Source organism: Oncorhynchus tshawytscha, unplaced genomic scaffold, assembly GCF_018296145.1.
Source record: "Oncorhynchus tshawytscha isolate Ot180627B unplaced genomic scaffold, Otsh_v2.0 Un_contig_4442_pilon_pilon, whole genome shotgun sequence".
Taxonomy (NCBI): Eukaryota; Metazoa; Chordata; class Actinopteri; order Salmoniformes; family Salmonidae; genus Oncorhynchus; species Oncorhynchus tshawytscha.
Window position 1 is genome coordinate 769 of NW_024608925.1, and position 16,732 is coordinate 17,500.

Here is a 16,732-nt window from a genome sequence, read left to right on the forward strand (position 1 = left end):
TGGCGGGCTGTATCACCGCCTGGTATGGCAACTGCACCGCCCTCAACCGTAAGGCTCTCCAGAGGGTAGTGAGGTCTGCACAACGCATCACCGGGGGCAAACTACCTGCCCTCCAGGACACCTACACCACCCGATGCCACAGGAAGGCCATAAAGATCATCCCAAAGGACATCAACCACCCGAGCCACTGCCTGTTCACCCCCGCTCGAGGTCAGTACAGGTGCATCAAAGCTGGGACCGAGAGACTGAAAAACAGCTTCTATCTCAAGGCCATCAGACTGTTAAACAGCCACCACTAACATTGAGTGGCTACTGCCAACACACTGTCAATGACACTGACTCTACTCCAGCCACTTTAATCATGGGAATTGATGGGAAATTATGTAAATATATCACTAGCCACTTTAAACAATGCTACCTTATATAATGTTACTTACCCTACATTGTTCATCTCATATGCATACGTTGATACTGTACTCTATATCATCGACTGCATCCTTATGTAATACATGTATCACTAGCCACTTTAACTATGCCACTTGGTTTACATACTTATCTCATATGTATATACTGTACTCGATATCATCTACTGTATCTTGCCTATGCTGCTCTGTACCATCACTCATTCATATATCCTTATGTACATATTCTTTATCCCCTTACACTGTGTATAAGACAGTAGCACAAGCATTTCGCTACACTCGCATTAACATCTGCTAACCATGTGTATGTGACAAATAAAATTAGATTTGATTTAATAAACATAGCCTGGGACCACATCTGTTGTGTTGTCTTGTTAAGATCCAGTGGACCTAGCTTGACGCAATGTTTGTTTGTGCTGTCTTGTTAAGATGCAGTAAACCTAGCCTGGTACCACAACTGTTGTGTTGTCTTGCAAACTCCTAGTGGTTTGGTGTGATCTGGGACCAGGCTATGGTGGAACAGCAAATAATAATCCATCTTTGTGTGTCTCTGTCCCCCGTGCTAGTGAGGAAGAAGAGGCAGAAGGGAGTGGAGGAGGGCCGTAGAAGGAGGAACACCATCCATCTGAATGGGTTGTATACGGTAGAGACGGTGGTGGTGGCAGACTCAGACATGGTGCAGTACCACGGGGCAGAGGCCGCGCAGAGATTCCTGCTCACCGTCATGAACATGGTAAGGATGCTTGACACGCTCATATGCATGCATAAATGAATACACGCACACACACATGTTATGTTATTCTGTTTTCCTTAACCCCTAACCCTAACCTTTACCATATTCCTAATCTTAACCCTAACCCTAAACTTAACCACTAACCCCTAACCCTAACCAGAATTGTAACCTTAACCCTTAAGCTAACCCCTAAGGTTAAAATAGCCTTTGTCCTCATGGGGACGTGGGAAATGATAACTCCATGAGGGAGAATTTTCCTTGTTTTACTATCCTTGTGGGGACTTTTGTGGATTTTAGGTCTAATTAAGTCTCTGAGTTGTACACACAGTGTTGAGAGGCTCACTACCATGTTTGAAAGGTTAAAGACACGTTAACAAGCTTCGTTTTGACAATGCCACCTCCCATGTTTCTCTTGGCTTTGTGCTAGCTGGTTTAGCTCTGAGAGAGACCGGCCAGTACCAGAGAACTGTAACGCTGTTTTTCTATATTCATCCAAAATAGCACCCTATTCCCTACATAGTACACTACCGTTGACTTGTGACCTACGGGCCCTGATAAAAAGTAGTGCACTATGTAGGGAATAGGGTTCCCTTTGGGAGTCAGCCTCTGTTTCTCACCCTTTCAGTTTCTCATTAAAACTCCCTGAACAGCCAACTGATTCAACCTGCTGCTCACAGGGCAGAGCAGTTAGAGACAGAGCCCAACAGTGACTTGGGCAGGAGAGCAAGAAACCAGAGGGGAGGGGAGGGGAGAGGGAATGTGAGAGTGGTAGGCAAGAGCCAAGGGGGAAGAGGAGCGACGGAGAGGGAGACAGAGAGAGAGAGAGAGAGAGAGAGAGAGGGGAAGAGGAGGGAGGGTGAGGGAGAAAGAGAGAGAGAGAGAGAGAGGGGGGGAAGAGGAGGGAGGGAGAGGGAGACAGAGAGAGATAGGGGGAGAGGAGGGAGGGAAAGGGAGACAGAGAGAGAGGGGGGGAAAGAGGAGGGAGGGAGAGGGAGACAGAGAGAGAGAGAGAGGGGGAAGAGGAGGGAGGTAGAGAGGGAGGGAGAGAGAGAGGGGAAGGAGGGGAGAGAGAGAGAGGGCGGAAGAGGAGGGAGGGAGAGGGAGACAGAGAGAGAGGGGAGAAAAGTAGGAGAGGGAGAGGGAGACAGAGAGAGGGGAAGAGGAGGGAGGGAGGGGAGGGAGGGAGAGCGAGGGAGGGGGAGAGGGAGAGCGAGAGAGGGGAAAGGCATTAGTGAAGGAAGAATGGGGAGAGAGCAGAGAGACAGAAGGAAAGACAGGAGGGAAGGAGGGAGGGCAAACGAGGGAGGAGAGGGGATAAGCCTACTGCTTAAACAACGCTCCGAGGCAGAGCTGTTGGACAGAGATCAACACAGCAGTACAGCCAGCCAAGGTCTGGGCAGGAGAGACAGGGATAGGCATGAGGGAAGAGAGAGAGCCAGGAGGAGAAAAGAGAGAGATGGGGGCAGGCATCCACCCTGTTTATACCTTCACAGTACTCTGTGGAAATACATCCAGGTTAACCATATAAGATACACCAAAATACATTTTATTTTGATTACGATGTATATTCCAAGGCAGTATTTTTCAGATGATAGTTAGGGCCATCTCTTTTAAGTCACATGTACTGTACATAAAGAAAGGGAAACAGCCTCAAAACCAAATGACCAGGGATTTGTGTAGAACATATCAAGTGGAGGAAGCACTATAATACACTAGAAGATCTGTGTAGATTGAAGGTGCTTTTTCCAATTGACCCCATAACCAATTAAGGGGTTAATTGGTGAGAACTAGTGAGTTGTGTTGGATAACTAGTGAGTTGTGTTTGATAACTAGTGAGTTGTGTTTGCTAACTAGTGAGTTTGTTGATAACAGGTGAGGTTGTGTTTGGTAAAAACCTAAGAAGAACTGGAAATATCCTGGTAAAGGATTTCTTGAGTCTGGTAACTTCAGTCACTGCCAGAATTCCCTTGAGGACTTTAGTTTTGCTGTAACTGTGAACTGAGTTCCAAATTGAACCCTGTTCCCTATGTAGTGAACTCCCTTTGACCTCACTACTTGAGGACTGTGCACAGGCTGCCGGTTGCACCTAATGGGGGAGGACGTGCTCATAGAAATAGCATCAAACAGGTCAAACATTACTATGAGCCGTCCTCCCCTCAACAGCCTCCTGTGGAATAGGGTGCCATTTGGGATGCACACCTGGTGTGTTTGGCCGGTCTGCTGGTTTGAGAAATAATCTACTTTGTTATTTTACAGTCACAGACACAGTTCTCTGTGTCATCTCCTTTGGAAGTCATTTTGAAAGATCTTCTGAGCTGAGAGAGACTGATTTGGACTGTGTGTGTGGGGAAGGGAAAGGGGATACCTAGTCAGTTGTACAACTGCATTTAACACAACTAGAGAGGTGCTGGGGGCTGTCTTAATCAATATCCACGCCATCGGCACCTGGGGAGCAGTTGTGACTGGGGGGGTAACTGCCTTGTTCAAGGGCAGAACGTTGTGGCCCAACGCTCTTAACCGTTTTCGGTCTCAGAAATGTAACATTGTCTCAATATGTATTATGTATTATTCAATTCTTTTTTATAAGTTTCTATCATCTAACATTTTAATGTGTAGTTTTGGGGTTGCGATTTAGACACAGAATTGTATCATAATTCAGTCGATCTTGTGAAGTAACTGGACCTTGGTGTCTTCAGATCAATGCATAGAGGCTATGACTATTAAATCATGATTTACTATGTTTCACTAACATGGTAGTTTGTTTACTGGCCTTGTGGTCATTTTTAGAACGAAAACAAAGCAGATCTGCTCTAGAGGCTCAACTGCTGCTGCATTAACTTCATTACCACAGTAGATTAGCAGCTTTACTGAACGGGAGTCAGAGTACAGAGACTCCAGAAGGGATAGTTGGAGTCTGTCTGTCTGTCTGTCTGTCTGTCTGTCTGTCTGTCTGTCTGTCTGTCTGTCTGTCTGTCTGTCTGTCTGTCTCTCTCTCTCTCTCTCTCTGTATGTGTCTTTGTCTGTCTGTCTGTCTGTCTCTCTCGCTGTCTGTCTCTGGCTCACTGTCTGTCTGTCTGTCTGTCTGTCTGTCTGTCTGTCTGTCTGTCTGTCTGTCTGTCTGTCTGTCTGTCTGTCTGTCTGTCTGTCTGTCTGTCTGTCTGTCTGTCTGTCTGTCTGTCTGTCTGTCTGTCTGTCTGTCTGTCTGTCTGTCTGTCCCTCTCTCTCTCTCTCTCTCTCTCTCTCTCTCTCTCTCTTCTCTCTCTATCTCTGTCTGTGTGTCTTTGTCTGTCTGTCTGTCTGTCTGTCTGTCTGTCTGTCTGTCTGTCTGTCTGTCTGTCTGTCTGTCTGTCTGTCTGTCTGTCTGTCTGTCTGTCTGTCTGTCTCTCTCTCTCTCTCTCTCTCTCTCTCACTGTCTCTCTCGCTGTCTGTCTGTCTGTCTGTCTGTGGCTTTGGTCAAAAGTAGTGAACTATGTAGGGTGCCATTTGGGATGCAAACAAAGTAGTGTGGTCATCTTCTATTGTCTTGACTCTGATGGATTCCAAGCCCATTTTTCAAATGATTACTTGGGTGATTATTGGCACAAAAGCAATGTTTGTTAGCCAGCCCTATTCCAGCTTTGACCCGCAATAAATCAGCAACTAACCATCCACCATGTAGGAAACACTGGTGGTACGTCCCAAATGGCTCCTTATTCCCTACTTAGTGCACTACTTTAGACCAGGGCCATATGGCCTACACCACCTTCAACACTCAATATTTTTAGTTTGGGTGTATCAGTGAATTACACGCTCGTAAATTATTGTTATTATTGATTCATTAAGAACACTGAAGTACACTCACAAATGATTGTTAGTAATGTTGTTAGTAATGTTAATTGTTGATTAATTGTTGATTTAAATGATGATGATGATGATATGGTTGATACTCTTGCAGGTGTACAACATGTTTAACAGCAAGAGTCTGGGCGTCAGAATCAACATACGGGTCACCAAGCTGGTCCTGCTCCACAACCGCCCAGTAAGTTCTGACCTCTAACCTTTGACCTTCTTTGACCTTCTATGACCTCTTTGGAATCCTTCTGACCCACACATACTAAGTCGTTGAAGAGTCAGGGCCCACCCAACTGTTTTTACTTAGTTTTATCATTGGCCTCAGGGCTTGTAATGTGTCCTCTGTGTGTATGAGCATGTCTCTGTGTGTGTGTGTGTGTGTCTGTGTGTGTCTGTGTGTGTGTGTGTGTCTCTGTGTGTGTGAGCGTGTCTGTGTGTGTGTGTGTGTGTGTGTGTGTGTGTGTGTGTCTGTGTGTGTCTGTGTGTGTGTGAGAAATAGAGAGAGTGATACAGAGAGAGAAAAAGAGGAGGAATGTGTGTGTGTCTGTGTGTGTCTGTGTGTGTGTGAGTGTCAGAGAGAGAAAAAGAGGAGGGATGTGTGTGTGTGAGAGAGAAATAGAGAGAGTGATACAGAGAGAGAAAAAGAGGAGGAATGTGTATGTGTGTGTGAGAGATAAATAGAGAGAGTGATACAGAGAGAGAAAAGAGGAGGAATGTGTGTGTGTGTGAGAGATAAATAGAGAGAGTGATACAGAGAGAGAAAAAGAGGCGGAATGTGTATGTGTGTGTGAGAGAGAAATAGAGAGAGTGATACAGAGAGAGAAAAAGAGGAGGGATGTGTGTGTGTGTGAGAGAGAAATAGAGAGAGTGATACAGAGAGAGAAAAAGAGGAGGAATGTGTGTGTGTGTGAGAGAGAGAAATAGAGAGAGTGATACAGAGAGAGAAAAAGAGGCGGAATGTGTATGTGTGTGTGAGAGATAAATAGAGAGAGTGATACAGAGAGAGAAAAAAGAGGAGGAATGTGTGTGTGTGAGAGATAAATAGAGAGAGTGATACAGAGAGAGAAAAAGAGGCGGAATGTGTATGTGTGTGTGAGAGAGAAATAGAGAGAGTGATACAGAGAGAGAAAAAGAGGCGGAATGTGTGTGTGTGTGTGAGAGATAAATAGAGAGAGTGATACAGAGAGAGAAAAAGAGGAGGAATGTGTGTGTGTGTGAGAGATAAATAGAGAGAGTGATACAGAGAGAAAAAGAGGCGGAATGTGTATGTGTGTGTGAGAGAGAAATAGAGAGAGTGATACAGAGAGAGAAAAAGAGGAGGGATGTGTGTGTGTGTGAGAGAGAAATAGAGAGAGTGATACAGAGAGAGAAAAAGAGGAGGAATGTGTGTGTGTGTGAGAGAGAAATAGAGAGAGTGATACAGAGAGAGAAAAAGAGGAGGAATGTGTGTGTGTGTGAGAAGAGAGAGAGTGATACAGAGAGAGAAAAAGAGGAGGAATGTGTGTGTGTGTGAGAGAGAAATAGAGAGAGTGAAAAAGAGGAGGAATGTGTGTGTGTGTGAGAGAGAAATAGAGAGAGTGATACAGAGAGAGAGAAAAAGAGGAGGAATGTGTGTGTGTGTGAGAGAGAAATAGAGAGAGTGATACAGAGAGAGAAAAAGAGGAGGAATGTGTGTGTGTGTGAGAGAGTTTCCCACTGTTTTCCCCTTCCTATTTTATTGCCTGTCTCTCTACTTTAACAGGGCTCTGGAGAGCCAGTCTAAATTGGTGTCAAGTGTGTGTGTGTGTGTGTGTGTGTGTGTGTGTGTGTGTGTGTGTGTGTGTGTGTGTGTGTGTGTGTGTGTGCATCTCAGCAGAGCAGTACTGATAAGAGTCAGTATAATAACGTGTCTGGGTCCAGCATCTGTAAATAGCTATCTCTCCCTAAACTCCCTCAGCACGGCCCCGGGGTTCAGTTTCCCTTAGTACAGATCTAGGATCAGCTTCCCCTCCCCCAATCCTAACCTTAATCATTAGTGGTGAAAAACAATTATAGATAAAATATCAGCAATTAGGGGGAACTTCACCCCTACACCCTCAGCAGGGCTTTATACCTCAATAATAGTACTGTATATAATGTCCCATTAGGAAAGTCACTACGACCAACCTCTGTGCCAGAACAAAGCGACACGGTCGATGTCGCCCTTATGCACAGTTCTAGGATCAGCTTGGAAAAGGCTCAACAGACTTTTGGCTAGCTTTCTTGAGTATACTTCATCCTAATACAAGGGCTTTTGTCACTTCTCCTCTTTCCACAGAGAGGGAGAGCTTCTATCAATTCTCCTCTATTATTGTCTCCTTATTGTCTCCTTGTTTCTTGTCTCCTTTCCTCTTCTCCTTCCCTGACCCTGTGTGTGATGGTGTTCTGTTTTCTCCACAGGACAGGCTGAAGATGGGCCACCACGGAGAGAGGGCTCTGGAAAGATTATGTCCTCATCTCCTCTCATTATCTCCTTGTCTTGCTTCCTTCCCTGTTTCCTCTACAGGACAAGCTGAAAGTGGGCCACCATGGAGAAAGGTCCCTGGAGAGCTTCTGTCAGTGGCAGTGGGAGGAGTACGGCGGCCCCCGTTACTTAGGCAACAATTACGTGCCCGGGGGCAGGGATGACATCCCACCTGTGGACACGGCCGTGCTCGTCACGAGGTAACTGTCATTGTCACTGTCACGCTTCCAATCACACTGTCACTGTCCAGGACTGGCACTGTTGTCACTGTGTATCTGATATAGTCTCCTGCTCTCTCTCGCTCTCTCTCTCTCTCTCTCTCTCTCTCTCTCTCTCTCTCTCTCTCTCTCTCTCTCTCCCAGCTCTCTCTCCATTTCAATTTCAATTCAATGGGCTTTATAGGCAAGGGCTAAAGCAAGTGAAATAGATAACAAACAAAAGTGAAAAAAATTAATAAAAATGAACAGTAAACTTTACACTCACAAAAGTTCAAAAGAATAAAGACATTTCAAATGTCACATTAGGTACAAATAGTTCAAGTACAAAAGGAAAAATAAATAAACATAAATATTGGTTGTATTTCCAAAGGTGTTTGTTCTTCACTGGTTGCCCTTTTCTTGTGGCGACAGGTCACAAATCTTGCTGCTGTGATGGCACACTGGTATTTCACCCAGTAGATATGGGTATTTATTCAAATTTGATTTGTTTTCAATTTCTTTGTGGGCCTGTGTAATCTGAGGGAAATATGTGTCTCTAATATGGTCATACATGTGGAAGGAGGGCAGGAAGTGCAGCTCAGTTTCCACCCCATTTTGTGGGCAGTGAGCACATAGCCTGTCTTCTCTTTCTCAATAGCAAGGCTATGCTCACTAAGTCTGTACATAGTCAAAGGTTTCCTTAAGTTTGGGTCAGTCACAGTGGTCAGGTATTCTGCACTCTCTGTTTAGGGCCAAATAGCATTCTAGTTTGCTCTGTTTTTTTGTTAATTCTTTCCAATGTGTCAAATAATTATCTTTTTGTTTTCTCATGATTTGGTTGGGTCTAATTGTGCTGCTGTCCTGGGGCTCTGTGGGGTGTGTTTGTGTTTGTGAACAGAGCCCCAGGACCAGCTTGCTTAGGGGACTCTTCTCCAGGTTCATCTCTCTGTAGGTGATGGCTTTGTTATGGAAGGTTTGGGAATCGCTTCCTTTTAGGTGGTTATAGAATTTAACAGCTCTTTTCTGGATTTTCATCATTAGTGGGTTTTCGCCTAATTCTGCTCTGCATGCATTATTTGGTGTTCTACGTTGTACACGGAGGATATTTTTGCAGAATTCTGCATGCACAGTTTCAATTTGGTGTTTGTCCCATTTTGTGAAGTCTTGGTTGGTGAGTGGACCCCAGACCTCACAACCATAAAGGGCAATGGGCTCTATGACTGATTCAAGTATTTTTAGCCAGATCCTAATTGGTATGTTGAATTTTATGTTCCTTTTGATGGCATAGAATACCCTTCTTGCCTTGTCTCTCAGATCGTTCACAGCTTTGTGGAAGTTACCTATGGTGCTGATGTTTAGGCCAAGGTATGTATAGTTTTTTGTGTGCTCTAGGGCAACAGTGTCTAGATGGAATTTGTATTTGTGGTCCTGGCGACTGGACATTTTTTGGATCACCATTATTTTGGTCTTACTGAGATTTATTGTCAGGGCCCAGGTCTGACAGAATCTGTGCAGAAGATCTAGGTGCTGCTGTAGGCCCTCCTTGGTTGGTGACAGAAGCACCAGATCATCAGCAAACAGTAGACATTTGACTTCGGATTCTAGTAGGATGAGGCCAGGTGCTGCAGACTTTTCTAGTGCCGCGCTAATTTGTTGATATATATGTTGAAGAGGGTGGGGCTTAAGCTGCATCCCTGTCTCACCCCACGACCCTGTGTGAAGAAATATGTGTTTTTGCCAATTTTAACCACACTGTTGTTTGTGTACATGGATTATATAATGTCGTATGTTTTACCCCCAACACCACTTTCCATCAATTTGTATAGCAGACCCTCAAAAGCCTTCGATTAAGTCAAAGGAATTTTTGAAATCAACAAAGCATGAGAAGACTTTGCCTTTGTTTTGGTTTGTTTGGTTGTCAATTAGGGTGTGCAGGGTGAATATATGGTCTGTTGTATGGTAATTTGGTAAAAAGCCAATTTTACCTTTGCTCAGTACATTGTTTTCATTGAGGAGATGTATGAGTCTGCTGTTAATGATAATGCAGAGAATTTTCCCAAGGTTACTGTTGACGCATATTCCACGGTAGTTATTGGGGTCAAATTTGTCTCCACTTTTGTGGATTGGGGTGATCAGTCCTTGGTTCCAAGTATTGGGGAAGATGCCAGAGCTAAGGATGATGTTAAAGAGTTTTAGTATAGTCAATTGGAATTTGTTGTCTGTATATTTGATCATTTCATTAAGGATACCATGAACACCACAGACCTTTTTGGGTTGGAGGGTTTTTATTTTGTCCTGTAACTCGTTCTAGGTAATTGGAGAATCCAGTGGGTTCTGGTAGTCTTTAATAGTTGATTCTAAGATTTGTATTTGATCATGTATATGTTTTTGCTCTTTATTCTTTGTTATAGAGCCAAAAAGATTGGAGAAGTGGTTTACCCATACATCTCCATTTTGGATAGATAATTCTTCGTGTTGTTGTTTGTTTAGTGTTTTCCAATTTTCCCAGAAGTGGTTAGAGTCTATGGATTCTTCAATTACATTGAGCTGATTTCTGACATGCTGTTCCTTCTTTTTCCGTAGTGTATTTCTGTATTGTTTTAGTGATTCACCATAGAGAAGGCGTAGACTCAGGTTTTCCACGTCTCTATGTTTTTGGTTGGACAGGTTTCTCAATTTCTTTCTTAGATTTTTGCATTCTTCATCAAACCATTTGTCATTGTTGTTCATTTTCTTTGGTTTTCTATTTGAGATTTTTTAGATTTGATAGGGAAGCTGAGAGGTCAAATATACTGTTAAGATTTTCTACTGCCAAGTTCACACCTTCACTATTACAGTGGAACGTTTTACCCAGGAAATTGTCTAGAAGGGATTGAATTTGTTGTTGCCTAATTGTTTTTTGGTAGGTTTACAAACTGCATTCCTTCCGTCTATAGAATTTCTTAATTTTACTCAGTTTCTTTGGCTTTGATGCCTCGTGATAAAGTATTGCTCTGTTCAAGTAGACTGTGATTTTGCTGTGGTCTGATAGGGGTGTCAGTGGGTTGACTGTGAATGCTCTGAGAGACTCAGAGCGTTGAGGTCAGTAATAAAGTAGTCTACAGTACTACTGCCAAGAGATGAGCTATAGGTGTACCTACCATAGGAGTCCCCTCGAAGCCTACCATTGACTATGTACATACCCAGCGTGCGACAGAGCTGCAGGAGTTGTGACCCGTTTTTGTTTGTTATGTTGTCATAGTTGTGCCTAGGGGGGTATATGTGGGCTGTCACCTGCAGGCAGGTGTTTGTCCCCCTGTGTGCTGAGGGTGTCAGGTTCTTGTCCAGTTCTGGCATTTAGGTCGCCACAGACTAGTACATGTCCCTGGGCCTGGAAATGATTGATTTCTCCCTCCAGGATGGAGAAGCTGTCTTCATTAAAGTATGGGGATTCTAGTGGGGGGATATAGGTAACACACAGGAGGACATTTTTCTCTGTAAAGATAATTTCCTTTTGAATTTCTAGCCAAATGAAAAATGTTCCTGTTTTGATTAATTTAATGGAGTGAGTTAGGTCTGCTCTATACCAAATTAGCATACCCACTGAGTCGGTTCCCTGTTTCTCACCTGGTAGTTTGGTGGATGGGACTACCAGCTCTCTGTAACCTAGAGGGCAACCAGTGGGTCCGTCTCCTCTATACCAGGTTTCTTGCAGGATGACAATGTCTGTATTACCGATTTCTTTGGTGAAGTCCGGGTTCCTGCTCTTTAGGCCAAAGGCAGATGACCTCAGGCCTTGGATATTCCAGGATGATATAGTGAAGGCTTTTTGTTCCATAAAGTGTCCAATGTTGTTGGTCGTGTTTTGGCCTCAGGACAGTAAGTGTGAGCAGAGCCTGCTGAGCATCTGGTACATGCCATTGGCTTGGGCGAGTGTAGGAGTGGGGGTTGGTCCTGTTTGCCCGCTCACTATCTGGGCGTATGTGTAACTTCCATGTTGAGGCCCTCTTTGCGGGGGTGGGCTGCATGGGGTGGGCAGGAGTGGCATAGGTCTGATCTGAGGGGCCTAAATGGGGTGTGGGGATGGTTGACGTGGGGGTGTTGATTGGTTGGGGTGAGGGTGTGGATGTGTCTGGGGGTGCTGTGGTCTGGATATAGGTCCTCTTGCCGTGGGTCCTCTATGTGTAGGTCCAGGGGGGGGGTCCTGCAGGTCTTGGAGGGTGTCTCGCTGGTCTGGGTGGGGTGTCTATTGATCTGTTGCTCCTGTGTGAAGTGTTGGGGATACGTTTGAGAGAAACTAACACATGTCAAATCATATTTTTCAACGAGATGGCCAGTCAATTTGAGAAACGTTATTGTGTAATCTACGTAATGACGCAGTTTTACGTTATTACGTAATGAAGTCATCACGCAATGACATCACAACGTGTATTTAGCAACTTTTATAGCAACAAATTGACCTGCCTCTAGCAACTTCCCCTGAAAATTAGTTGGCAACACTGGCTGCAATCTGACGTGCAGTTAACTCTAATGAACTTATCCTCTGCAGCAGAGGAAACTCTGGGTCTTCATTTCCTGTGGCGGTCCTCATGAGAGACAGTTAACTCTAATGAACTTATCCTCTGCAGCAGAGGAACTCTGGGTCTTCATTTCCTGTGGCGGTCCTCATGAGAGACAGTTAACTCTAATGAACTTATCCTCTGCAGCAGAGGTAACTCTGGGTCTTCATTTCCTGTGGAGAGACAGTTAACTCTAATTAACTTATCCTCTGCAGCAGAGGTAACTCTGGGTCTTCCTTTCCTGTGGCGGTCCTCGTGAGAGACTGTTAACTCTAATTAACTTATCCTCTGCAGCAGAGGTAACTCTGGGTCTTCCTTTCCTGTGGCGGTCCTCGTGAGAGACTGTTAACTCTAATGAACTTATCCTCTGCAGCAGAGGTAACTCTGGGTCTTCCTTTCCTGTGGAGAGACAGTTAACTCTAATGAACTTATCCTCTGCAGCAGAGGGAACTCTGGGTCTTCATTTCCTGTGGCGGTCCTCATGAGAGACAGTTAACTCTAATGAACTTATCCTCTGCAGCAGAGGGAACTCTGGGTCTTCATTTCCTGTGGCGGTCCTCATGAGAGACAGTTAACTCTAATGAACTTATCCTCTGCAGCAGAGGGAACTCTGGGTCTTCATTTCCTGTGGCGGTCCTCATGAGAGACAGTTAACTCTAATGAACTTATCCTCTGCAGCAGAGGGAACTCTGGGTCTTCATTTCCTGTGGCGGTCCTCATGAGAGACAGTTTCATCATAGCGCTTTTCCACATTGACTGACCTTCATGTTTTAATGTAATGATGGACTGTTGTTTCACTTTGCTTATTTGAGCTGTTCTTGCCATAATATGGACTTGGTCTTTTACCAAATAGAGCTCTGTTCTGGCCATAATATGGACTTGGTCTTTTACCAAATAGAGCTCTGTTCTGGCCATAATATGGACTTGGTCTTTTACCAAATAGAGCTCTGTTCTGGCCATAATATGGACTTGGTCTTTTACCAAATAGAGCTCTGTTCTGGCCATAATATGGACCAAATAGAGCTCTGTTCTGGCCATAATATGGACTTGGTCTTTTACCAAATAGAGCTCTGTTCTGGCCATAATATGGACTTGGTCTTTTACCAAATAGAGCTCTGTTCTGGCCATAATATGGACTTGGTCTTTTACCAAATAGAGCTCTGTTCTGGCCATAATATGGACTTGGTCTTTTACCAAATAGAGCTCTGTTCTGGCCATAATATGGACTTGGTCTTTTACCAAATAGAGCTCTGTTCTGGCCATAATATGGACTTGGTCTTTTACCAAATAGAGCTCTGTTCTGGCCATAATATGGACTTGGTCTTTTACCAAATAGAGCTCTGTTCTGGCCATAATATGGACTTGGTCTTTTACCAAATAGAGCTCTGTTCTGGCCATAATATGGACTTGGTCTTTTACCAAATAGAGCTCTGTTCTGTAAACCACCTCTCCCTTGTCACAACACAACTGATTGGCTCAAATGCATTAAGAAGAAAATAAATTCCACAAATTAACTTTTAACAAGGCACACCTGTTAATTGAAATGCATTCCAGGTGACTACCTCGTGAAGCTGGTTGAGAGGATGCCAAGAGTGTGCAAAGCTGTCATCAAGGCAAAGGGTGGCTATTTTAAAGAATCTCAAATATAAAATATATTTTGATTTGTTTAACACTTTTTGGGTTACTACATGATTCACATGTGTTATTTCATGATTTTGATGTCTTGTAGAAAATAGTCAAATGTAGAAAAAAATAAAGAAAAACCCTTAAATGAGTAGGTGTCCAAACTATATAACAAACCATTGTGGGACCAACAGCAATAAGGCATCAATAATAGTCATAGAAGTAGTAGTAGTGGAAAGTAGTAGTGGAAATGGGAATACCATTAACAGGAACTACAACAACAATATTAATGAGAATAATAATAATACATTAAAGTAATAGTCATAGAAGTAGTAGTAGTGGAAATGGGAATACCATTAACAGGAACTACAACAACAATATTAATGAGAATAATAATAATAATACATTAAAGTAATAGTCATAGAAGTAGTAGTAGTGGAAATGGGAACACCATTAACAGGAACTACAACAACAATATTAATGAGAATAATAATAATAATAATACATTAAAGTAATAGTCATAGAAGTAGTAGTAGTGGAAATGGGAATACCATTAACAGGAATACAACAATAATATTAATGAGAATAATAATAATACATTAAATAATAAATGTAGGAATTAACAGGAATACAACAATAATACATGAGAACAACAAGAATACATTAATAAATAATACCATGAGAATAATAAAGGAACTAGTAATAGTGGAAAACCATTAACAGGAACTACAACAATAATATTAATGAGAATAATAATAATACATTAAAGTAATAGTCATAGAAGTAGTAGTAGTGGAAATGGGAATACCATTAACAGGAACTACAACAATAATATTAATGAGAATAATAATAATACATTAAAGTAATAGTCATAGAAGTAGTAGTAGTGGAAATGGGAATACCATTAACAATAATATTAATGGAACTACAACAATAATATTAATGAGAAATAATAATAATACACAATATTAATGAGTAATAGTCATAGAAGTAGTAGTAGTGGAAATGGGAATACCATTAACAGGAACTACAACAATAATATTAATGAGAATAATAATAATACATTAAAGTAATAGTCATAGAAGTAGTAGTAGTGGAAATGGGAATACCATTAACAGGAACTACAACAATAATATTAATGAGAATAATAATAATACATTAAAGTAATAGTCATAGAAGTAGTAGTAGTGGAAATGGGAATACCATTAACAGGAACTACAACAATAATATTAATGAGAATAATAATAATACATTAAAGTAATAGTCATAGAAGTAGTAGTAGTGGAAATGGGAATACCATTAACAGGAACTACAACAATAATATTAATGAGAATAATAATAATAATACATTAAAGTAATAGTCATAGAAGTAGTAGTAGTGGAAATGGGAATACCATTAACAGGAACTACAACAATAATATTAATGAGAATAATAATAATAATACATTAAAGTAATAGTCATAGAAGTAGTAGTAGTGGAAATGGGAATACCATTAACAGGAACTACAACAATAATATTAATGAGAATAATAATAATAATAATACATTAGGCCAGTCTCAACATGATTAAGAAGCCACACGACATGGTATGAAAGCCACACGACATGGTATGAAAGCCACACAACATGGTATGAAAGCCACACGACATGGTATGAAAGCCACACGACATGGTATGAAAGCCACACGACATGGTATGAAAGCCACACAACATGGTATGAAAGCCACACAACATGGTATGAAAGCCACACGACATGGTATGAAAGCCACACGACATGGTATGAAAGCCACACAACATGGTATGAAAGCCACACGACATGGTATGAAAGCCACACAACATGGTATGAAAGCCACACAACATGGTATGAAAGCCACACAACATGGTATGAAAGCCACACGACATGGTATGAAAGCCACACGACATGGTATGAAAGCCACACGACATGGTATGAAAGCCACACAACATGGTATGAAAGCCACACAACATGGTATGAAAGCCACACAACATGGTATGAAAGCCACACAACATGGTATGAAAGCCACACAACATGGTATGAAAGCCACACTGACATGGTATGAAAGCCACACAACATGGTATGAAAGCCACACTGACATGGTATGAAAGTGACACATACATGGTATGAAAGCCACACAACATGGTATGAAAGCCACACAACAACATGGTATGAAAGCCACACAACATGGTGAAAGCCACACAACATGGTATGAAGCCACACAACATGGTATGAAAGCCACACACCTCTCCCTGGACATGGTATGAAAGCCACACGACATGGTATGAAAGCCACACGACATGGTATGAAAGCCACACTGGGACATGGTATGAAAGCCAGACTGACATGAGTATGAAAGCCACACAACATGGTATGAAAGCCACACAACATGGTATAAAGCCACACTGTGACATGGTCTGAAAGCCACACTGGACATGGTATGAAAGCCTCACTGGGCACATGGTATGAAAGCCACACGACATGGTATGAAAGCCACACTGGACATGGTAGCAAAGCCACACAACATGGGTATGAAAGCCACACAACATGGTATGAAAGCCACACAACATGGTATGAAAGCCAGCCACAACATGGTAGAAAGCCATACAACATGTATGCTCACTGAGTCTGACATCCCCTGGAGCAAGCCACACAACATGTATCTCTGGGCAGCCAGGTGGTATGAAAGCCACACTGTGCTCATGGTATGAAAGCCACACAACATGGTAGAAAGCCACACGACATGGTATGAAAGCCACACAACATGGTATGAAAGCCACACAACATGGTATGAAAGCCACACAACATGGTATGAAAGCCACACAACATGGTAGCAGAGTGAAAGCCACACGACATGGTATGAAAGCCACACAACATGGTATGAAAGCCACCGAC

The 16,732-nt window shown here is 42.7% G+C and overlaps 1 protein-coding gene across 1 annotated transcript in view; it reads left to right on the forward strand.

Annotated features, from left to right (window-relative positions):
* The first annotated feature begins 793 nt into the window (after positions 1–793).
* Positions 794–16,732, forward strand: part of LOC121843957 (A disintegrin and metalloproteinase with thrombospondin motifs 17-like) — a 26,909-nt gene continuing 10,970 nt past the window's right edge. Inside the window, exons 1-3 of the mRNA XM_042313855.1 lie at positions 794–1,155; positions 5,090–5,173; positions 7,511–7,668. Of these exons, the coding sequence (XP_042169789.1) occupies positions 934–1,155; positions 5,090–5,173; positions 7,511–7,668 (464 nt within the window). The 5' untranslated portion in view covers positions 794–933. The remainder of the gene's footprint in view (positions 1,156–5,089; positions 5,174–7,510; positions 7,669–16,732) is intronic.